Source organism: Artibeus jamaicensis, unplaced genomic scaffold, assembly GCF_021234435.1.
Source record: "Artibeus jamaicensis isolate MK-2021 breed Jamaican fruit bat unplaced genomic scaffold, CSHL_Jam_final contig_233, whole genome shotgun sequence".
In the NCBI taxonomy this organism is placed as follows: domain Eukaryota; kingdom Metazoa; phylum Chordata; class Mammalia; order Chiroptera; family Phyllostomidae; genus Artibeus; species Artibeus jamaicensis.
Window position 1 is genome coordinate 52,605,902 of NW_026521486.1, and position 23,342 is coordinate 52,629,243.

General features: G+C 52.7%; 1 protein-coding gene across 5 annotated transcripts; it reads right to left on the bottom strand.

Moving 5' to 3' along the window:
* Positions 1–1,683: 1,683 nt before the first annotated feature.
* ZNF385A (zinc finger protein 385A) lies at positions 1,684–22,743 on the bottom strand. 5 transcript variants are annotated; one of them, XM_037159665.2, is made up of 8 exons: positions 22,644–22,742; positions 16,274–16,410; positions 8,401–8,511; positions 6,608–6,770; positions 4,053–4,295; positions 3,505–3,674; positions 3,185–3,280; positions 1,684–3,037 (listed from the first exon to the last, which is right to left on the bottom strand). In XM_037159665.2, exons 1-8 carry the CDS (start codon positions 22,651–22,653, stop codon positions 2,807–2,809), a joined length of 1,161 nt encoding a protein of 386 aa, XP_037015560.2. In that variant the 5' UTR covers positions 22,654–22,742; the 3' UTR covers positions 1,684–2,806. The 5 variants fall into 5 exon arrangements, with proteins under 5 accessions (XP_037015560.2, XP_037015561.2, XP_053517654.1 ...); XM_037159666.2 differs by lacking the exon at positions 22,644–22,742 and adding an exon at positions 17,479–17,593; XM_053661679.1 differs by lacking the exon at positions 22,644–22,742 and adding an exon at positions 16,519–16,549.
* Between the last annotated feature and the right edge of the window lie 599 nt (positions 22,744–23,342).

The following is a 23,342-nucleotide window of genomic DNA, read 5'->3' on the forward strand; positions in this document are numbered from 1 at the left end:
CTGTCAGGGTACATCCCTAAGTTGTGGGTTGGGTCAGAGCACAAATGAGAGGCAAATGATAGATGTTTCTCTCATATTGATGTTTCTCTCTCTCTGGAGTCAATAAATAAATATTTATTTTTTAATTTTTTTGTATTTAAAGGTTTTATTTATTTTTAGAGAAAGGGGAAGGAGGGAGACAGAGAAGGAGAGAAACAACAATGTGTGAGAGCTGCATCCATTGGTTCCTCTCTCACGCCTCCCACCCAGGCATGTGCCCTGACTGGGAATCAAACGGGCAACCTTTCAGTTCCCAGACTGGCACTCAATCCACTGGGCCACACCAGCCAGGGCAAGAGAGAGCTTTAAAAACCAAGATAGAGAATGTGGAGAGCACAACAGTTTTAGGGAAGGGGTAAATCATGAACTGAGTTTTAGATTAGGTTTGAGGTGATTGTGCAGCATGCTAGTATCCCTAGCACTTCTAGCCTCAATTTCTTCTAGCCCCTCTCTCCCCACATGTGACCCAGCCCCTGCTTTTCTCCACTCACTCTCCTATAGGGCCAGAATCTGGATATCCATTTTTTTGGTTTGTTTTTAGCTAGAAAGACCTGAACACAAAAACAAATAAACCCCAAACTCCTTGTTGGGTTTCATTTCTGAACCCAGACTTCACAGTTCAAACCCAGGAGGCCCCTATTCCCCTTTCCTTCCTCTTTAATAGCCATCATCATCCCTCTTCCTTTCTTCTGTAAGACTCAGAGGGTAGAAAGGGGGAAATGAGGAATGATGCAGCTCAGGAGGATCCCATGGTGATTCTGGGTTCTGGTCTAGCCTTTTTTGTTCGACCTTTCTGCCATCCAGAAGGGCTAGAGGGAGAGGGTCAGAGAGTCACTGGCTAATTTTGGGAGTGTGTGTGGTTGAACTGAATTCTGCAGATAAAGAGGAGACCTCTCTCTCACCCTCAAACCCCCATTACGTAAGAGAGAAGGATGTGCTGTCTTGTTTCACAGAACACTTAGGGAACAAGATGAGAAGGTATACTAGCATACATGTAAATAACAATCCCAGTTTTGTCTTGGATACATGAGGTCTCAGTAAATTTTTAAGAGACCCAAATGGGCTCACTTTGCAGATAGGGAAACTGGGATCTAGAGGGGGGAAGTACTAACCTAAGGAGACTATTTATATGGGGCAAAGCAGAGTGTAGAGCTCAGATTCCCAGTCCCTGTCCCCACTTCTTTTCATGCCTTGCCTGTTTCTGGCATGGGTTTCCCACCAGAGGCACAAAACTGATTTTTTCTTTTGTCTTAGACTGGGTCTGGGCCTGTCGCGTTAGACTGCTGAGACACACCACAGGAAAGTCTTAGGCTAGGGGAAGATCCCTTTCTCATGTCCTTGGCGCCGCCTGGTGGAGTTGTGAATTCTCAACAGCCGTGGCTGCAATCCGAGACCTGGACTCAGAATGATTCCCCAGGGCCAAGTTTACACTTGAGCTGGACCGAGTGGGGGTGAGTGGGATGGGGAGCCTCTGCCAGCTTTGCACAAGCTTCAGACCTTGCCTCCTCCTACCTCCATTTTCCTAACCCCTTCCTTCTTCTGCTCCTCTTTCTACTGTGCCTGTCTCCCTCACCATACAGATACATATTCTGATGTTACTGCTCCCCAAAACAGCAGGCAAAGATCGAAAGTCTGAGTCTGGGGGACAGAGGGCAACGAATCCAGACTTTATTGTCAGGGAGAGGGAAAAGGGAAAGACATAGTTTGGGGGCCAAGGTTGCTACATCATCAAGCGGAAAGAGTTGATGAGGAGAAGGCCAGTGGGGGGGGGGCATACTCCTCCTAGGTCAGTGGCTGGAAGGGCTGACAAGACAGAAATCACCGGTGCGGGGGGGGGGGGGGGCGGGGGGGGGGAAGGTTATGCCCCCACCCCAGCTGTATTGTGGTGTCTGGTGGAAGGGGACAGCCATGAGGTCTAGGAGCTGGGATGGAGGAGGCTACAGACTGCAAATCCTGCGGAAGGGGGAGGAGGAGGTGAGGCTTCTATTGCTTTTTGCTCACAGTTTTGCGGAAGGCGAGGCGGGGGGTGGGCTTTGACTAGACACACCTTGCCCCCCTCAGTACCCCTTGGGCGATGGGTGCTGGTGAGAAGAATGGAATCCGGACTGGGGAGGAAGAAGGTGAGGGAAGGGACTATAAGGGGCATCTACTTGGTCCCACCCAAGTGCCAGAGATGCCTCCAAGTGCTGCCCCCCATGATGGGCCCAGCTAGACCTGGGGCGGGAGCATGATGCGGGGCGGGCACAGTGAGGTTGCAGGCGGTAAAACCAAAGTGCTTATGAGGGATCCCGCCTGTTCCCCTCCCCCTGTGGAGGACGGGAGTGTTCACGGAAGCGCTTCAATTTTGGGGTAGGGGGCTGGAGTCCCAGAGTCCGCTTATTGCCAAGAAAATCCATTTCTGCCCCCTGGACCCCGACCATGGCTTGTGAACCCCGTTTTGTGCTAGGTTTGGGGGGAAGGGCTGGATGGACATGGCTTTTGGGAGGGGGGGTGTCTCCAAGGGGGCTCGGGGTGAGACGGCCCCCCCTTTTCTAGGGGAGAGGGAAGGGCAGGGGGCGGGGTTCCCTGAGATCTGGGGTGTTCCCCCCCTTCTGAAGCCCCCCTCCCCCACTACCCCTCCCCTTTCCTGGAACCCCGTACCTCGGGGTGGGGGGGAAGGAGAGAGATCATTCAGGGAGTGCCGGGAGGAGGGGCGGGCTGGGAGCCCGGAGGCCTGGGTCCCGGCTGGAGGTGGGGCGTTGAATGGGAGGGGGGTTCAAGGTAGAGGTCAGTAGGGGGAGAAGAGGATGGGTCCATGCGCTGTTCGGATGGGCCCAGGGGCCGGATGGAGTAGGGGATGGGTGATCGGCGGCCCCTGGAGAAGAGGTGCGGCTGGAGCCGGGCGCAGGGACAGAGGGGAACCTGCTGCCGCTGCCATTACCGCAGCCACCGCCAGGGGGCTGGGGAGCAGGCCACCAGCCAGGGACTTGGGCAGCTCCTTGGAGAAAGTCAGCGTGCCCTGCAGGGGTCAGGGGAGGAGGCCGGAAGAGAAAAAGAAGTCATTCTCTGGCCCTGCAAACCCCACCTCACCCTAAGCAGCCCGTGTCCCCTTCTCCTCCTCGTACTGGTTCCCCCATTGTCTAATTTTCAGTGCCCAGGGCCTTACCGCTAGCTCCGCGGCGCCCCTAGGCTTCTTGTGACGGCTCAATAACGGGTTGGGCTTCCCCGCCACGCCATCTCGGTGCCGCCGGCTGGAAATGTGCTGCAGGGGTGAGTGGGTTAGGGGCCTGTGAGCCCCCAGGAAAAGAGCAACCCCCAGGAGGCAGGCCCATAAAAATGGCAATCACAGCCCAAGTACCCGGCCCTGCCCACGCTGTAGAACCAAGGGATGATGACCCTGTAGAAGAGCGCTCATTCACATTCCCTGTTCTTTCCTGCTTAGCTGGGGGAACTCCCCAGAATTTCTGGGAAGGGCCTTGCACCCACCTGTTTCAGTTGGACCTCCGAGTTGACCTTGACATTGCAGATCTCACAGTGGAAGGTTCGGTCCTGGGCAGGGGCCTCTGGCTCCCCAGGAGTGGTAGGCCCCAGCCTAGGGTAAGCTTTGATGGGGCCCAGTCCACTTCGGGCCTCCAGTATTGTCTTGTGCTTAGTACCTGAAACCCGCAGAAGGCAGGAGGTAAGGAGTGAAGGAAAAATTCTCCAGGCCTATTAGACCTCAAATATCCACTTTCCCAATTACGATAGGGGAGGCATCAAGAGTGGGGAGTTTCTAAGCCCCCGGGGATCCTCCTACCCAAGCACAGGGGGGGGTCAGCGGAGAGTCCTAGGTAAAGAAAGTAAGGTAAGGGGGAAGTAAAGGGCTAAGGAATGGTGGAGATGATTAGGGAAAGAGATAAGCTGGAAGGCGGGTCTTAGAGGGTACTGGGGTATTGGAAGCTAGGGGAGTTAGGAGATAGGGAACAGAAGTGAGATGAGGACAGGGGAGTAGGGGAGACACTCTCCCAGGGGGTGGGGGGTAAAGGAGTCCATACCTTTGTTATGCGCCTCAAGCTGAGACAGGGAATTCACTGCCACTTTGCACAGAGCACAGTAGAGCAGCCGCTTGGCCTTTTCCTCCTCTTCTTTGCTACCCCCAGGCAGGGAAGTTGGGGCTGGAGTCCCCCCTTCACCCTTGGTTGCACCCTGACCAGTCTCCGGAACACTGGGAGGGGATGGGGAGCCAGGCTGTTTCTCTGGGGATCCTGGGGCTGGACCCAGTCCATTCTCCATGGAAACTGTTGTTGTGGGAGAAACACAGGGGTCACCTCAGATGGCTTTTGAAGAAGATTCTTTATGCAGAGAAGACCCACCCCCATTTCCTGGAGGGCAAGAGCCCAGGAGTCCCCACCCTGTGACAACATGTATGCTCTCATGCTGGGCCAGAGCCAGATGTGGTCCAGCTGCCTCAGGCTGGGTGTGAGACTGACTGAAATGCCTGGCTCACTCTCCATTAGCTGGGAATGATGGGGGTGGGGCTAAGGGAGGGAGAGACGGTGAGAGGGTTGTCCAGCCCCACTGGCATCCCCTTCAGGGTGAAGCTGGTAGCCAGCCTAGCCAGGGGGAGAGGCAAGGAACAAGGATTCACCCCCTAATAGTCTGCCAGCTAGCCTTCCCAGAGTCCTAGCCAGTCCCCAAGGAAGCACGCTGTAGAACTCTAGGAAGGCACAGAGGCAGGATGACCAAGGAGAGGTTGGGAGAGACAGACATAGCAAAGGGAAACAGAAGCAGCAGAACCAGAGAGGAATGAGACAGGGATAAGGGCTGCTCTATAATTCATGGCTTGATTAAAGATGCACAGGCCCTAGGCCTCAGCACTGGGTTCTGGCCACCGTACAGGGGAAACTCTAGCGCTCCCATTCTTGCTCCAGCAGCCGATCCAGTTTCCGGGTTATGAGGAGGCTGGTGGTGGGGGTGCTGAGCTGATGAGAGGGGACCTCCTGACTCCTGCAGGTGTCCACCTGCTTGTCCACAGTGTGGTATTTCCCTCTATTTCACTTACTCATTTTGACATCCTTCATCTCCATATCAATCCAGACAGCACACTCACATCTCAGTCTAGAGAGGACTTCATAGCTTACAAAAGCAGGGCAGGTAACATTAACTCCTTAGAGAGATATTGCACAAACTAAATGAGATAATATGCAAAAAGCACCTGGAACAGTGCTGTTGAAGAAATGTTATCTACCACCACCACCATCATCCCTATTTCACTGAGATGTTATTAAATTAACTCAAGATGATTAGGGCCCTGGCTGGTGTAGCTCAGTGGATTGAGTGCGGGCCTGTGAACCAGAGTGTCGCAGTTCGATTCCCAGTCAGGGCACATGCCTGGGTTGCAGGCCAGTTCCCATCCGGGGACAGACAGGAGACAACCATCCACTGATATTTCTCTCTCTCTCTCTCTCTCTCTCTCCTTCCCTTCCCCTCTAAAGATAAATAAATAAATAAAATCTTTAAAAAAAAAAAAAAGATGATTAGGCTAAGAAGCTGCCAGAGCACAGTTAGAACTCAGCTCACCTGCCCACCTTCTCAGTGCATTGCTCAGGTATGGTGTGTGTGTGTGTGTGTGTGCGCACGCTAGAATACGGGGGCCTGTTCCCAAGCTGGTGGTATAGATGCTTGGTTCTCATTCTGCTTAGGGTGGGGCAGGAAGGACAGGCAAGGATAAGGAGAAAATGGGCTGCTGGGTCTCTGTAATCGGTCATGATTGACATCTGACATGGTAATCCCAGGTTGGAGGTGGCTCATATCTTCCTATTCCTTCTTTCCAGTTTCTTGGCTGGCAATATGCGTGAAGATGGCCACTAGCCATGAGGGAAAAAGAATCTCAGAGTTGCCTTTGGGGGTCAGAAAAGACCCCAAAGATCTTAAAGGAAAGAAAACTCTGGAACCAGAGGATCGCGGTTCAATTCCCAGTCAGGGCACATGCCTGGGTTGCAGGCCAGTTCCCTGCAGGCCAGGGATGCCTAGTAGGGGATGCACTAGAGGCAACCATACATTGATGTTTCTCTCCCTCTCTCCTTCCCCTCTAAAAATAAATAAAATCTTAAAAAAAAAAAAAAAAGAAAACTCTGGCTCAGAGAGGTCAAATGATCTACGCAAGATTATACAGAGAGTTGCCTGGGTTTCCTAGACTTTCAGTTTTCCCCAAGGGGAGCCCCATTGGGCAGGCCTTCAGATATCCTGACTCCGTCCCCTATCCCTCTTCCCAAGATGAAGGGGCCTCTCACTGGATTTGATGGTTCCCTTTTTCTTGAGGAAGTTTGCCAGGTGGCCTCACCCTCGCCCCTTTCTGAGTCACTGGGTGGTGGGGAGGACAGACAGTGGGAATTCTGTTGTGAGGAGCTGGGGTAGGAGTGGAGTGACAGGATGGAAATTTTGTATCACTGTACTTGGCTCCAGGACTCACCTTGGGCGGGAGGGGGGGTGAGGGTGAGGTGGGGGCTAAGGGAGAGAGAGATGAAAGCAGAGGAGAGTTCTGGGAAGTGGGGAAAGAACGAACGGAGGAGGTACAATCAGTTGAAGAATATGGGGGAGTCAGACATACCTGGACGAGGGGTTATGCCATCCCCATTTGGGGGGGTGCTGCCTGGGGGAGCTGTGTCTCCAGGTTCCCGGACACCAGGCTCCCTGCCTCGGGTCTTGGCAGCCTCAATGCCTTTGACTCTTCGGGCGTGGCGATTACCCTTGTAGTGCGCCTCAGCCTGGCTCTGTAGGGATGGAGGAGGAAAATGGAAACTGAGATCACCTTTCATCTGACAATTCTCCCCACAGAGCTCTTTTATAGGTCCTGGGGTGGTCTCAGCAGGATGCAGTGAATCTCTCCCTACACCAGTGAGATGTAAAGCCCCATGCGGAGGAGCCTGGCTATTCCTGGGACCTGGAGTAGCTTCTCAAATTTGAGTCCCTTGGGAACCTGGATCCCTACCTAGCCCAGGCTCCACCCACTACCACACCCATGGCCTGGTTGCTGACTCAGGCTTCCCACCTTGTTGTGAGGTGAGGGAGGACTCCACACCTACAGAATTCTAAATGGGAGGGGCCTGGCAATCAAGCCAGTTAGTATAATTTAGACCCTGGTCCCCTGGCCCCCGGATCCAGCCTTTGCTGCTTCCACCCTTAGTCTGGGAGTCCCAGAAGCTCTGATGCCTGAGCTCTTCACTGACTGCTGCCCCCTGGGTCTCATTTTCCCTGAAGCCTCTACAGACACCCTTGAGGACCCTGGCCCCATGCCCAGCTCTGGAGACAGAGAAAGCAGCAGAGACAGCTGTCAAAACAGAGCCTCTTGGTTGGGAAGGGATGGGGAGGGCAGAAAGAGGGGAGACTGCCTGCTATTGGCCCCCACCCTTCTGGTCTTCCACCCTCCACCAGTGAGTGGACCTTGGGTTGGGAGAGGGGGAGGCCTGAGGCTGAAGTGGAGGGGAGGCCTAAAGCTGGGTTGGTCCTGGCTCCACCCCCCTCTACCATATGTACCCCATGCTAAGAATGTACAGTCCTGGAGCTACAAGGTCATCCAGACAGGAATAGCGTAGAAAAAAGATGTGGATAGGCAGAAAAAGATTTGACAGCCCAGGGGTGGGGCGGTGGTGTGCAGAGCCTGGCAGCATGGTATGTGTATATGTGAACTGGGTAAAGAAACAGAACATGCTTTATTTCCCCCTACTCAACAGAATGAGGCTTTGCTTTTTTTCTCCCAAAAGCTCTTAGAACCTGCACCTCACAAAGCCCCCTCTAGACCCACACAGGAGTCCCAAGGGAGCCTTGGAGGGAGCAAATCTGGAAGGCCAGACACCTAGGTTCTGAGTCCTTGGTGGCTCTTCCCCATGGGAAAGTTCCATGGAAGGGAGTGGGCACCAGGCTTTTTGTGTGATTTGGAGGGAGGGGGGTGGAGAGAGGAGGAAGCCATGAGGTTAGAGGGAAGTGGGTGGGTCTGGGGAGGAGTTCAGTAGAGGTCAAAGAGGGTACAGGCTCTACAAGGGAGCCAATAACCTAACTCAATTCTGCTCCCAAGGACCAGTGGGCCAGAGGCCACATTCCTACCCAGACACTGATGGCCACCTGTGTTCCAAAAAGTTCTGAGCCAAGGATACACCAGTCCCTAAGGGAGGGAGGGCTCAGCCTTAGCAGACTAGTGTATTTCATGATGAAATGTAGTCATTTCTTGGACTTCTCAAGTGCCTTCTATCATTCCCTGACCTTTCTACAGTACCCCATTCCCTGCTCTTCCCCTGATATCCCCTTAATCCCTGCCCCTTACCCAGAGCACCCAGCCTATGTCCTTCCCCAAGATCCCCTGCCCTTCCGCCACCCATTTGGTGTATGAGTGACTGGGTTTCTTACCTGAGAATTGAAGCGGATCTGACAGACATTACAGGAAATGATGGGCCGTTTGGTTTTGAGCAAGGGTCCCCCAAAGGTGTGGGAAAGCACAGCCTTCTGTACAGGGTCCATCTGTGGAGGCAGGCTGGGGTGAGCCAGGAGTTCCAGCACAAGCTCATGTCCATCATCCCCTCAGTGGCAGCAGCTGGGTTAAACCAAAGTCCCAGAGCCTCCTTCCTGTCCCTCAGTATGCCTAAGGGCTCTGAGTCTCAGTCCCTCTGGATTCCCTCCCAGCCCAATCTTCACAGCACTAGAAAGGACCTGAGGGATCAACTGGCCCAGTGCTCCCATTTGACAGAAAGTAGAAGTGGTTTGCTTAAGGTCACACCATAAGTTAATAGCAGAGCAGGAACCTGAACCTGGGAGTCTGTCTTGGTCCTTCATACCCTGAAGATCCAACTTTGTCACCTTGAACTATCTCCTACAGCTAGGCTGATCCACCAGAAGCCCACTGGCAGGAAGTTTCAAAGCATCTCAGAGCTTAGGGCCTCTAGTTAAGGCCTTTTTGGCCTCGCCCCTGGGGCAAGACGGTCTACTAAGCCAAGCTTCTAGTCCTAGGAGACAGATGTTTCCAACTTCCCATCTCTGGCCTCCAGGTTATCTTAACATACTCACTCCCTGAACCTCTTTAGGGCAATAGCTTCCAGAGGGAGTAAAAGAACTCAGGAGAGAGTAGGTTCTAACAAGTAATGGGGAATAAGTGGGGGAACCTAAGAAGCTGGGTTGGCTTGAGGCAACCCACAGATCTGAACTCTCTCTCTCTGTCTCATCACAGGGTGTCTGGGGCAGGGCTGCGGGGCTTGGCGGGATTAGAAACAGTCTCTGCCCCCACCCTGGGTCAGCAGATGTCTTTGCAGTCTCCTGCCAAGAGTTCACATGAGGAGGGAAGAGGATGGGAGTTTCTCTCTGAGGCCTTCTGCTATCAGGGGATGAAGCCTGTGGCCTAGAGGCATAAAAACTGCCTCCTGCACAGTTGTCCATCGACCTTTTTGGCCCCTAGGCAGCCAGGGAGGCATGAGCCTGGAATGTAGCTAAGGCTGAGGAGGGCTGGATGATCTTCCTGGACTTTCTCTCTCTCTCTCTGTGTTTTTTAAAATAAAAAATGGTTACCATTTTAACCATTTTTAATATATATTTTAAAGATTTTATTTATTTATTTTTAGAGAGGGGGAAGGGAAGGAGAAAGAGAGGGAAAGAACATTCAATGTGTGGTGGCTTCTCATGTGGCCCCCACTGGGGACCTGGCCTGCAACCCAGGCATGTGCCCTGACTGGGAATCGACCCAGCGACCCTTTGGTTCGCAGCCCGTGCTCAATCCACTGAGCTATACCAGCCCGGTTCTCATAAATATGGAACCAAATTAGAGCTGAAATCTTATCTTCCAGGTGGAAGGATCAATTAAAAAACAGTGTTAGGGACTTAGTAGGGGAGGTCCTCAGCTCCTTAACTGAGCCCCTCCCTGTGCCAAGAACTTCATGGTTCCAAGTGAGACATCGGGTGAGAGACAGGAATGTGAAGCAAAGGGAGGAAGGTGATTCAAGTCAGGGAAGCTCACACATCCCATCTTCCCTCTGCTCTCCCCAGTAGAAAGGGGTTTTAACATCCCCTTTCCTGAAAAGGGCTGTCCCATTTGGTAGTGGTAGAGACAGGAACCGAGCTCAGGTTCAGGTAACTGATCAGACAAGGGTCAACCTCTCGGCCTGCCCTAGGCTGGAAGCAGCCCCTCTCAGTGACTCACTTTTCACCCCCTGAAAGCCCAGGACCTATTTCAAGGGACAGCCAAATGGAAAGAATGGGTGTGTCTGTGTGTGTGTGTCTAGGCAGGCTGTGATCAATCTGTGCATGGGTGGAGTGTGAGTGTCACGTGCTGTGTGTATATCACTTACATATCAACATTTCTATGTCAGGGGTTCTGCTGACACTGTGACTGCCCAGGTTGAGTAGTCTTCAGCTGTGTGTTTATCTGTGTGAATGTATGATGTATTTGGCAGAAAGAAAGACAGACCAAGTTGGAGACGAGCTTTAATCAAAAAAAGGAGACAGATGACTGCTTTCAGCTCTCAGTCTCCAGGCTTTGGTCCTTTCTATTCAGAGACCCCCCTCGACTCTGCCCCAGGGTTCCCCTCAGTCCCTGGGCTTCCTCACATGCTGTGTGAGGAATGGAATTCGGCTCAAATAGAAACCCAATCTGGGCCGGGAAACCTAAGTAGATTAGAATAATAGGGAGAGAGTAGTGGGATGGAGAGAGGAGAGCAAAGGCTTCTGATTCTCTGTGCCCCACCCCATCACCCCAGCCTGCTCCCCTGAGTGACTGAGGACCCAGTGCCCTGAGGATGACTTGTGGACTGTCCATCCCAACATCCATCCCCTGAGAATGGCCCCTGCCCTACTTGTGTCCTTCCTCCAGGGTTATAACCTTTTCTCTTGCACAACCCCCTCCTCAGGTTTAAGCCCATAAATACAAACTACGGGTGGGGGAGGGCGGGGAAGAGGGCATCAACCCAGTCAGGTGGGTCCTTCCCACCCTCTCCTCCAGGAACTGAGGAGACACCGGGCTGAACTGAGGGCTCCTGGCCCAATCCCTGTGCAGGTGGAATGTGAGCTACTGAAGTGCTGCTTCAGGCCAAGGTCAAGAGGCCCTGGTGACCTAGATGAGGGCTCTCTGGGGATGGGAGGAGGCTAACACTTCCCAGAGCCCATTCCACTCCAGAGCCCCTTCCCTGGGATTTTGGCCTAGGAACTGCCTGGAGAGGTCCATAAAATGGTCCCCTTCCACTGGTCCTCCAACAGCAGACATGAAGGGGAATTGCTCCCTGAAGCTGGGGCATAATGAATCAGGAAGGGCAAGGGGGGAGGGAAGGGGGAAACCAGATCAGGAACACCGAGGGGGGGGGCTATGATTATATTTCCTTCCATTGCCCTTTATCTGATGGTATCTGCTGCCCCTTGTTTGAACACTCACTTCCCCATCCCCCAAAATACAGGCAAAAAGGGAAGGGGGTGGTATCTTAGTGATGAGACCTGAGGGACAGGGCAGATAGAAATAGGAAAGAGAGGGAGCTAGGGGGTGTCTAAAGAGCAGGTGGAAGCTGGTGGGGGAGGGATGTTGGGAAGGAGAGGCTGGGATGGGGTCAGAGCTGGATATGAGGGATCTGAGCGGCATGGTGATTTCAGGGTAGGTGTAAGACCTGACGGGATGTCTGAAGATTTGGGGTACTCCAAGGATCTGGGAAACAGAGTCTGGGGTACCCAAGTATGGTGGCAGCAGTCTGAGGGTGCCAGCTGGGATGGAGAGATTGGATGGAGCCGCGCCAGTTGTGGGGGATGGGCCAGATAACCCGAGGGCCAGCGAAGGGAGAGGTAGTCAGCCCCGCAGGGGCGGGCGGGGATGGGGTGGGGGTGGGGGGCGCTGCGGCAGCAGCGGTAGCCAGGGAGAGAGGAAGGAACGGGTGGCTTACCCTGCGGGACCCCGGGGGCCGCGGCTCCATGACCTGAGGTGGCGGACCCGGGCGGGGGCCTCAAGCCTGGCCGGGCCAGGGAGGCCAGGAAAGAGGCTCTCGTTGCCCGGGTGGCTCGGGGCTGTGCGGCCGGGCCGGCCCGGAGAAGGGGAGGCGGTGCCGGCCCGGCCCCGCCCCGCCCCGGAGGCGGGGCCGAGGGCGGGCCGTGGGCGGGGCCGGACAGAAGGAGTCTATCACGGGTAGAGAGAGGGGCTAGGGCGAAAAAGAGGAGGGAGAGTCTATGTCCAGACACTTGTTTCAGGGAAAACCTAGTCTTGGTGTGAGGGGCCCGTCGGTCTGGAGATGGGGCATTGACTAGATGACCTTGGCTTTCCTCAGCTGGGGACCCTTGCTGAGTATAGTGTACCCACCAATCCTATGGACGACCATGTTTCTCTAGCTCGGACATTTTGCTTTCATCCTTTCCTCTCTGACCCTCTCTCCTCTGCTGACAGCCTCTCTTCTGAGTCCCCAGACGACCCTTTCCCTGCTCTCTGCCCATGGGCCCTGTGCCCTTTTACATGCCACTTTCTCTACTAGGGATGGGAAACCGAGTAGGTAGCTAGGTGTCAGGCAGTGCTCTCTCAGTGACTCTTCTGAACGTTTGGAGCTGCGGGCGCCCAGGGCAGAACCGATCTCAGGCTGGAGATCTTATTCCTAACCTCTTCCTACCTCCTTTCCCCGCCCGCCACCTGCGGGAGAACCAGGTTCCCTAAGAATTTATACTTCGTGCACTTGCTGCCCTCTGGCGGTTGAGTGGGGACAGCAATAGGGGACGAGGCGGGCAAGAGGACAGAGGGGCCCACTCCCCTAGACATCTCCTCATCCTCTCTGGGCAGGTTCTGGGATTCTCTCTGTTATCTCTGGATCCCACCACCTCCCATTCCACTTAGGGCAGAGAGATGAGTGAAGCAGGAGACTGGGTGTAGATAGAGAGAGGCTCTTTGGGAGACTGTGAGGGCTGTCCAAGGGCAGAAGGACACATAATGCAGGGGAGGGGTTAAAGGAATAGGAACTGCCCAGTTAGGAGAACGATCTGGAGGAGGTCTTAGTGCAGGGAGGGAGAGACTGCCTAAATAATAATAATACTACCACCACCTAATGTTGATTGAGCTCTTGGAATGTGCCAGCCTCTGTACTAAACTCTGGGTGGATTATCTAATTTAATTTTCACAACCACTATTCTAAGTACTATTATTATCTTTATTTTATAGATGAGGGAACTGAGGTTAAATAACTTGCTCAAGGTCATAAACTAGGAAGTGGCTGAACTGGGATTTGAATTTAAACCTGGGCAGCCTGACTCCAAAGCCATGTTCTTAACTGCTGCACAGTACTGCCAAAGGCCTGTCTGCAGCTTTTCTGAAGTCCTTGTTCCCCTACGGAATTTGACACTATTGATGCAGCCCACCACACTCTCTCCCTTGCCTTTACAGGAACCTGGTTCTGTCCCTACCCACTCCAGTGGCTGGCTCCTCCATTTCCTTTGTTGCAGCCTCCTCCTGTTCCCACTATCTAATTCTGCTTATTCCCCAAGGCTGAGGCCTTGGCCATACTATCTTTCTCTCTCTGATCCTTCCTTAGATAAAAATAATAGCAATAACATAATAATGATAGCAACTAACATTAACTGAACACTCACTTTGTGCTAGGCATTATGATTATGTACTATGATTCTCACAACCTTGTGAGCTGGTACTATTATTATTTTATTTTACAGCTGGTAAAATTGGGTTCAGTGTGGTTAAGTAATTTGCCTAAGGCTACACAGCCAGCACTTTTATAACATCAATTCAAATCCTACCAGTAAGATGCCAAAGTTGGTGCTGCTCAAGACCTTGTTGCCTTCTTCAAGCTTACCCACACTTACGGCTTTAAATTGCTAGTCCTTCCTCCCCCCGTAGAGGCAGTGGAGCTCTGAACCCTGGGGGAGTCAGAAGCCCTGGATTATCCATGGGAATCACAAAATAGCTTGGTGACCTTGGGCAAGTCATTTAACCTCTCTGGATCATCATTTCCTTATCTATAAAATGGGGGAAATGATTGGAGACTTGATCTAAGTGTGAATCGGGTATTTAGATGGGAGAAAATATCCCCAGCATGTTCTGCTCTAGTTACACCCAATCAATTGCATGTGTTCCTTTCTAGACCTTGTTCCTGCTATTTGCTTCTGTCTGGAATGTTCCCTGAGGCTCCTTTTAAAATCTTACTGCTAATCCTTCAAAGCCCAAATCATATGTCGCTTGCTGCATATTCAATTCAGCTCAGGTTGATCCCAGCAAGTCTTTCTTGACACCCTCTTGGGCTTCCATACAAGCTAAATGCCTCTGACACAGCTCTTCTCACACTGCAGAGTAACTGTTAACTTGTTATTTTTTTCTACTACACTGTGAGTTTCCCAAGGGTGTGAACTGAATTTTGTGTCCTTGACACTAGGCACAGCCCCCAGCATATAGTAGGTGCTCAAAATAAAATTTTTTTTGTTCATCTGACTCATCGTTAGTGTCTGTTTCCCAATATTTATTAACTCTTCCTTTGGTTTGCATTGCAGATCACTGCACATATGTCCATATTTCTTCTCTGAATATAAGCTCCTTCAAGACTGGACTATATCACATTCACCCTCATGTCTTCATCATATCTAGAGCAGTGCCTTGCTTGCTTATAGTAAGCACTCATTTTTCTCATCTGTAAAATGAGGATAAAATCACAGCTACCCCCTGGGGTTACTATCAAAATTGATATATGAATAATACTTTGTAAACTTTAAAGTACAATGTAAATATTGGTTTGGATTCTCTGGGAAGAGTTTAGGGCACAGGTGGCAAACACAAGGCCTGCAGGCCGAATCCAGCCCTCCGCCTTGTTTCTACCCAGTGGCAGTGCGGAGCTCTCACTTAACTGTTAAGGAATAGTTACATTTATACAGTCCTAAAACTACATTTGGCCCTTTGAAGGCAACCTCGAGGCTGATGTGGCCCCTGGTGAAATGAGTTTGACACCCCTGGTAGAGGAAGCAACTGGTATTAAGAGAACTCTATTTGGAGTCACAGGCTTCAGGTTCAAATCATACCTTAGGCACATACTGTGTCAACTTAGATAAATTACTAAACCATTATGAGCCGTAGTTTCTTTCAGTTTACAGGCTGGTGCTCAATCCACTGAGCCACACTAGCCAGGGCTGAGCCTTAGTTTCTATCTTCCCACACATCAAAGAGGAACAATGTCTACCTGGTTGGGTTGTGGTGAATATTAAATGAGAGCATATGTGGATACATCTACCACAGTGCCTGGTGTATAGTTGATGCTCAGTACATGTTTGTAGCTGAATATGGTTTGATGGTGGGTTATGTGAGTTGAATAAGGCTGACTTCCTCCAAACTTTAGCTCTAGCCCAGTCTCCAGGCCCCAAATTCTGTCTGCTCAATGTTCTACTGGTACGCCAACTCACCATGTTCTAAAGGGAATTCAGCAGCCTCATTCTGGGTTACTTTCCTCTTCCAACCCTCTACTCCTGTCAAGGTGACTTCTCCCACCCAGTCACAGAGACCTGAACCCTGGAGTTGTCCTTGACTAATCCTCTCTCTTCTCCCCAACCCTCAAACACTGGTTGGTCACTGTGGTCTATCAATATTTCCTTGGAAATACCTTCCCCGTCTCTCTTCTTCTCTACTCTCATTGCCCCTATCACTAAACACTGGCTAGTCTGGTACTCCAGGCCTCCCTGCAGGCCCACATTGCTGAACAGCCTCCTAACTGGCCACTCTACTCCAGCCTCTGCTGCCTTCCATCCAGCTGCTCCACTCACCTTCCTTAAACACTGCTCTTACCAAATCACTCTTCCGCTCAAGAATGGATAATGGCTCTCAATTCATATTGTTTTAAATCTAGACAACTTTACTAGCTCTGCAAGACCAAACCTGCTGACCCTACCCACCCAACTATGGACTCCAGAGGGCTGGAACTTACAAATAGGTATGGTTGCCCCCGCTTATTCCCTTTCTGGATATCCTATAATCCCTCTCACTTTCCTGTAGTCACTGCCACCAATCTAGGTCTCCATATTTCTCTAGATGGTGGACTAGATGAGATGAGTCATATGAAACACCTAAGACAATGTCTAACCCATAGCAAGACCTCAGCAAATATTAGCTATTATTGTTATTTTAATAATATACCAGATAGCCAACAATACTTATAACTGACTAGAAGGGAGATGGAATTCTAAAAAGAGATAAGGAATTAGATACAGGGGAAGAGGTAAAGAGGGAAAGGGTGGGTCCGAGGGAAAGCTGAGGTTACAGGAGAGTGGAGAAGGCTGGCAGGCTGCTACTCACAGTGCTGTAGTTGCTAAAGAGGCCCAGGGTAGGGGCCGGCTCCAGTGGGAAAGGCAGGATTTGCTTGAGGTCCAGCGGGGGCTGCATGATGGGGGGTTGCCGTAGCAGAGGAAGGGGCCCTGCCCGGCTCAGGCTGCCTGAAGGGCAGAAAAAACATTATGTGAGGCGGGAAGATAGAAGCCTGTCTCTCCCACTCCCCAACTGGAGTCCCCACACTCAAAAGTATGACCCCCATGCACACACACTTCCCCTGTTTGCTGGCTCCGGAGCAGTGGAGCAGGGTGCCCTGTGGGTCTGGGGGAGGGTGCAGACCAGTCCTTCCCTTCTGGGTTGTTTTCACTTCCCCTTTCTCTAGTCTCCCTCCTCCAAGACCATTAGACCCAGGAAGAGCACAGACCTCTGCAGACTGCCTGCTGGACCGGCAGAACTTGGGAACCCTGAGCCCCTGGCCACTCCCTTCTTCTGGTTTTGCTTTCCCCCAGGGAATCCCAAAAGCTAGGTTTCACCCCAAGGAGAATAGTCAGATGGGTGATTCATTCCACTGCCCAGAGGGGAATATTGAGGCCTATATTTGTAGTAGGGCTACGGAATCTTTCAGGCTCCTCAAAGAGTTATGATTTTGTCACAACCGTAATTCTTAATTAACTTCCGATAACTGTGGGGGTGGATAGTAGGTTAGTGGCATTTGCTCTGGCAAGTGGACTGCCTGGGGCCCCTTTACAGCCCTTCTCCCAACCTTCCTGTCTTCCCCCATGCCTCTCTGTCTAACCCCAAATGTTCAGCTTCAGCTCAGCAGGAGGAACTACAACCCGGCTTCTGGGAGGGGAATGCCTTGGTCTGAACCAAAGGGGAAACGAAAGTCCACACCAGCCACTCCACTCCACCCCTCCCCACTCAAACCTTCTTCTCCCTCCAGAGCCATGGGAGGAGCCCCACCAGCCTCCAAAGGGGTGGCCCAAAGGCCCTCAGGATTCCTCTGGGCTTCCACTGGCCCTGCTCCCTTCTTTGACCTCCCAGTCCACCAGTTGGGGAACTCTGGCAGCCCTTCGCTGCTCCAGCAAGTCCCTGCTAGCAACAGGGGTTCCTAGATACAGGGCAAACCCAGGAGGCTGCAAGCTTGGCCCCATCCTCCCTTGACTTTACTGGGGCAGAGGATCTCCCAGATCCTTTCTTGTTCCCTCCATAGAGTGTGCCCCTTTTCATACCTTTAGTTTCTGGTGACTGCTGCCCTCAGGCAGTGGCCTGGCCCTGGCCCCCCAGGGGCCTGGGCCTGACAGTGTCCCCTTCTCTTGGTTCTGCCCCCTGCCCTCTCCTTTGCCAGCAACCCCCCCCAGTCCAGTCAGTAGAATCAGCCAATCAGAGTCCTACAAAAGTGGGGCAGAGGGGAGGGCGGGGGAGCAGGGATTAGGGGAATAGGAGGCGAGAGGGAGGGGGTGGGGAGGACTCAGGCACAGCTGGGGGCAGGGAGATGGTCCAGAAAGGTCTGGAGGGGTCTGTCTCTTCCACCCACTGCTAGGACTGGGTAGCCATGGTGCCTGAGCCAGAGAGGGTCAAGACTGTGGGAGTGGGCTCCAGGAGTCTAAAGGTTGAAGGAAAAGTCAGGATGCTTGGTTTTGGCTCTTGGGCATATAGGGGTCTGTACACCCTGTGCCCATCCGTTCTCTCTCTCTTTCTTTTTTTTTGTACACCCTGTGTCATGCCCTCGGAGTTGGGGTGGGGTAAAAGGAGAGGAGGGAGACAGAGAGAGAGAGACAGGCAGATACGAGTAAGAGGGATGGAAAAGACAGATAGAAGCAGGAATAAGTGACTGAGAAGGGGGACATAGCCACAGAGAGAAAAGGATAGATAGAGAACAATGGGGAGATGGAAGAGAGTGAAATGAGAGAGAAAAACAGGGACACTGCTGAAAAGCTGGACACAGAGTTAGAGACTGCGGTAGAAAGACAATGGGCAGAAAACAGAGCAAGATAGGGAGAGACAGACAGGGACAGACAGACTGATGGGGCAGTTCAACCATCTCCCATTTCTGGTCTGTCCCCTCATAGCTTCTTTTCTCTGCACCCCACCCCCGCCTGCCTGGCACACAAGACCAGGGCAGCCTTAACGAGCCCCGGGTGGCATCAGGAATGGTGAGAGAAACCTGAGCACTCCCAGAGTCCCAGACACCCAGCAGCCACCCTTAGCAGCTGGTTTGGGGTTGGCACTTGCTCCGCCCCAGAGCACCAGAGACAGCAGCTCAGCTCCTTGACCCTTTCCGGGGTTGAGTATTATCACATTGAATCTCTAAGGTACTGACAATTTTATGAAGATAGCTGATACTATTTTTTCCATTTGACATGTGAGGAAACTGAGGATCAGAGAAGTTGAAAACTTGACTGATGACACACAGCTTATAAGAGCTATGATTTAAATCAAGATCTGTTGCACCCTGTAGCAAATTCTTTCTTTGTTACGTAACCCCAAAGGACTCCAATCTGACTCTGAAGCAAAGATCTGAGCGCGCACTTATTCAAGCAGAGAAAGGAGAGAGCCAGTTCCATGCACTTCTTGTGACTCGAGGAAACCAGGTAGCAGCCACTCAGTTTCCTACAGCCAGCAACTCATCTTTTCCACTGACAGGAGCCCTCAGGGGTGGGGGAGGTAGGAGGGAAGAAAGGGGTGAAATGAAGATGGAGTGAGGGAAGGAAGCAAGGTGGGCAGAGGGGCAGATGGCAGCTTATAGGACAAATGGGCAGAAGCAGGGCTCTTGGTTTCAGGTAGCCCAAGACTCAGTTCCCTCTCCCACCCCTTTTCTGAGAATAATAAAAGTTGCCACTTTTTGAGGGATATAGTTGCCACTGTATGCCAGGCACTTTACATACAGTGTCCCTGCAAATGGAGCCCAGCTCATTAGCTGGGTGACTAGCTAGTTTCTCAGACTCTCTCAGTCTCATTTCTCATTTGTTAAATGAGAGCAACAGTACCTGTCTCATGGAGTTGTTGAGAGGATTGAACAAATCCATGTAAAGTGCTGGCATGCCACAGGGGAGCTGATGAATAAATTAATCTTATCTTACGGATGATGACAATGAGCTCAGAGAGGAGGAGTTAGTTAACTCAGGTCACACAGCTAGTGAAGGATTTGAACCTGGGTGTCTGGCTCCAGGTACAGAGCTTTCAAGCACTACACATTTCTGGGTAGACTAGGGATGGGGGGGGGTATGGATATTATAAGCACTGGGGAAACAGGAAATGAAGTAGGAAATTCAGGGTTTCTGTTATTTGGCTAGGTGAGGGCTTCAGGCAGGTTTGGAAGAGGGGTGGAGTGTGTGTGCGTGTGTGTGTGCATGCCATCTTGTGCAGGCAGGTAGGGCAGGGCAGGGCAGGGAGGAACTGGGGCCTGGCTGGGGCAGGTCACTTCAGAGGGTAGCTCATTAGAGTAATTACCTGCAACAGATACAGCCCCACCCAGCTCTGTGGGGAACTGCCAAATGCTTTATGAAAGACAGTTCCCAATGAACTTCAGGGGGGTAAACTCTCAGACCCTTGGATGGATGTCCATCTGTCCATTTCTGTGTTCTAGCTTGCCCTACGCACTTTGATCCTACTCAGGTTTCCTCTCCAGCACCAAGCTACAGCTGACTTCTTCCATCCTACTGGGGTCTGGTCTTTTTCTTTCCCAGAAATTCTGGCCTGGTAGGAGTCCCAGCCCCTTGGCTATCTTACATTGGGTCTGAGGCTTCAAGCCCTTGTGTTAAAGAATGGGAGTGTCTGCCATGAGATGGCTCAGGGACTGGCCCAGTTTGGGTAGGAACATGAGCCAGGAAAGGTGTTAGGGTAGGGCTGTGGGTTCGTGTTGGTCTGGAGAATGAGCCAGGATAACATTTAAATTAGACAGAGGTATCAGGGTTAGAGTTGCAAGTTTTCTTAGGGTCCAAGGTGGTGAAAAGCATGAGGAATTAGACTCAGGGGCCAAGGGAGAAAATGGACTGGAGTCTGGACTGGGATCTCTTCTCTAATCCATCTCTCTTCCTCTTCAGGCCTCTTCTACCTCCCCAGAAAGGTCTAATATTGGGGACTGAGGGGAAATCCTTGAAACCCTGGGTGTTGCCTTCTTGAGCGAGTCCCATGCACAGGTCTCCTTCAGCCTCAATTTTCCCCATCTTGGCAAAAGGAAGGCTGAGGGCTGGAAAGGCTTTGAAGTCAAAGATGAAAGTAACAAGAGGATGATTATGAACAACTACTCAAAATATCATCCCTAATAACCCTGGGGTGGATGTGGGCGGGGTGGGGGGCAGGGCCAAAGGGAGAAGGTGGCCAGGAAGGGAAGAGAGGAAAAAACACCCTGGGATATCCTCAAAATCTGTCAGAAAAGGGCCTCTTTCAGTGGCTCCTCCTTTGCGATGCTAGGGGCCCAGCTGGAGAGGACAGTAAGAATGACCTGGAACAGGGAACTTGAGCCTATAACCACCACCTTAAACTTGCACCCACGGGTAGGCTGGGCCTTATCTGCTGGGCAGGGCCATCATGGACCTAGACTCAGTAGACTTCAGCATTCAGAACCTGAAAACCTTAGCATGGGTCCTGAGGGTGGGGCCTGACCCCAAGCTGGCAGCTCCTTCCCTCTCCCCTTTTTTCCTCAACCCCCCCCCCGCCCCAACAAACTATGATGTATGGTCCTGGGCCACCCGATTTCCTGCCCCTCGGTGGTTGGGCACAAGGAGGGAGTTAATTAGACTGTGCTCTGGGGAGATGTGGTGGAGGTCCAATTGGTGGTGATCAAGGTATTCTTTCTGTGGTGGGATCTTGGTCTGGTCTGGGCAGGCCCCTGAAGTCCTCTTTAGGTCCTACTGACCAGGGGAAGTATGGCTCACACTGGCCTGTTCTGGACAAGCATGATGCTGCCCCTGGGCCTCACGCCCAAGGGTGGGGCCGTGGTACAGGGCTTGCGCAGGGTGGAGGAATGTGGAGCCTGTGCTATGGGGACCTGAGACCAGGTTGTATTGGTTGAGGGTCACTCTCAGGTAGTCTTCACAGATGGGTGGGAGTCTCCTCCCTGCTAGCGATACCCTTGGGAAAGAGGCAGGCAACCAGTCAGTCATGACTCCGTTCCTTCATTTATTGAATAGCTATGTTAGAGTGCCAGGTGGAGAGGGAGTGGGGAGATGCAGGAAGGGGAGAGAAAGAGATGGAGGGAGATTCAGTGAAGAAGGGGATAATGACAGTGGGAAGTCAACAGCGGTCAAACGAAAGAAGAAAAGAAAGAGCTACGGATGCAAACAGCAGAGGGCTGAGGCAGAAGCCAGCAAAGCCTGGGGCACTGGCTTGGAGCCAGGTGTCCCCAGTGGGGGCGAGGGGACCACAGGTGTCTGGGTCTGGTTACTGGGGCTCCCACCATAAATAGGGTCTGGGAATTGACCTAGCCAGGGCAAATGTCAAAGGTCAGAGGACAGAGCAGGCCTTGGGACTATTTGGAGGCAGGGGCCTGGAACCCGGCTGATGAGTCCAGCACATAGCTTATTTGTCCTTCTCCGCCCCCCCCACCCCCCGGGGTTCCCTCTCGATGTAGGTCATGAGGATGGGGTGGCTGTGGCTGAAGGGCTGTCAGAGCCTCAGGGGAGTTCCCCTCCCCCACCCTTACTCTCTCTGTTGCCCCTTCCTCTCCTGGTCCCCCCTCTCCTCCACCAGGCAGAGACGGGGGTGGGGAGGGGGGAAGAAGGAAGAAGGAAGCCGGGAAGGAAGGGCCCAGGCAGCCAGAGCAGGGAGAGAGAGGGGCAGGTCTTGGCGTGTTGGGGCAGGATGGCTGCGGAGACAGGATCTGAACCGCAGGGGCCCTGGGATGGACAGCTTCCCACCTCTTCTTCTCCCCAGCCCCCTAATCTCCAGCGTTCAGGTTCCCACCTCCCACCACATACACCTCGAAGCTACACCCACCATATTCTCCCCCCGCCCGCCCCATACTTCCTCCTTTCCCTCTTATCCTGGGCCCAGAAGGATGTCGGAGTGCCACCACTGAGGGTGGGGGGAGACAGGTCAGAACCTTTCCCTCAAAACTCCACCAGGCCAGGGCCAGCCCCTTCCCCCAGCTTCTCATAGACGGTCATATAATATTCATGAGCCTCATGAATACGCAATATTCTTATTATGGGGAGGGGGTCTCACTCAGCTCTGTCTGATCCTTTACCACTCGCTAGATTACCGATTACCAGGAGAAGCAGCAGCTTGGGGAAGAGGGGAAGAGGAGACCCCAGATGTGGAGCCAGATGAGGGGGGAGGGGGAACCGGTCGCTGACGGGCGGCCGCAGTCACCGCGGTGCCGGGGAGGGTAGGGGGGGTGACCTACTGAGAGGGACCCAGGAGCCTGGAGGCTGGAGCTGCAGAGCCCACTCACCGAGGATCATGCTGGGGACCCAGGCGCCCGGGGTTCCGCGTCGCTCTGTCCCGGGGGCCGTTCTGGCCGGGCTGGGGGTACAGGGGGAGGAGCTGGGGGAGGAGCAGAGGCCGGTCTAGGCGGAGCGGGGGCGGAGCCGGCAGCAGGTGAAGAGGGGAGGAGGGGGGACCCGAGCACCCAGAGCTCCGTGAGGGGGCGTTCTGGCGGCTCCTCTCTCCTTCCGGCTTTCTTTTCTCTTTGCTGTCCCTGGGTCTCCTGGATTTACTGTGTCATTGCAGCCAGGGTCAGGAAACAAGACATCTAGAAGACGGTGTGAGGTGATGGAAACTAAGTTGCCTGGGTTCCTGGGAAGGGCTGAGTCTGAGAGCGGGAAGTCTGGTCATGGGCTGGTATGGGGTGGAGGATGCCTAAATAGTCTGGGGAGGGGTGGACCCTGGGCTGGGTGGGTCACCTTGATCCTCTCCAAAGTGGCCGGTTGAGTGGGGGCGGGGTGCAGAGAATGCCTGGGTCTTTGTCTCACTTTAGAAAAGGATGTTTGGGGGTTAGGTCTTAGGTTAAATGTAGGGTTGGAAATGGTTACCAGGTTGATCTACGGCTGAGGTCCAAACGCCTAGGTCCTTAGGGAAGGTCTGAATGGAGAGAATGTAATCAATGGATCAAAAAAGGTGTAAATAGAAGCTTGCAACTGAGATCATTAGG

Bases quoted from the DNA above. Each gene is read 5' to 3' on its own strand.
- ZNF385A (XM_037159665.2), bottom strand. The intron at 6,771-8,400 runs GTAAGAAACCCA...CCATCCCTACAG, and splicing joins AGATCCGCTTCAATTCTCAG to AGCCAGGCTGAGGCGCACTA. The intron at 3,038-3,184 runs GTAAGGCCCTGG...TGACCCCTGCAG, and splicing joins GGGGCGCCGCGGAGCTAGCG to GGCACGCTGACTTTCTCCAA.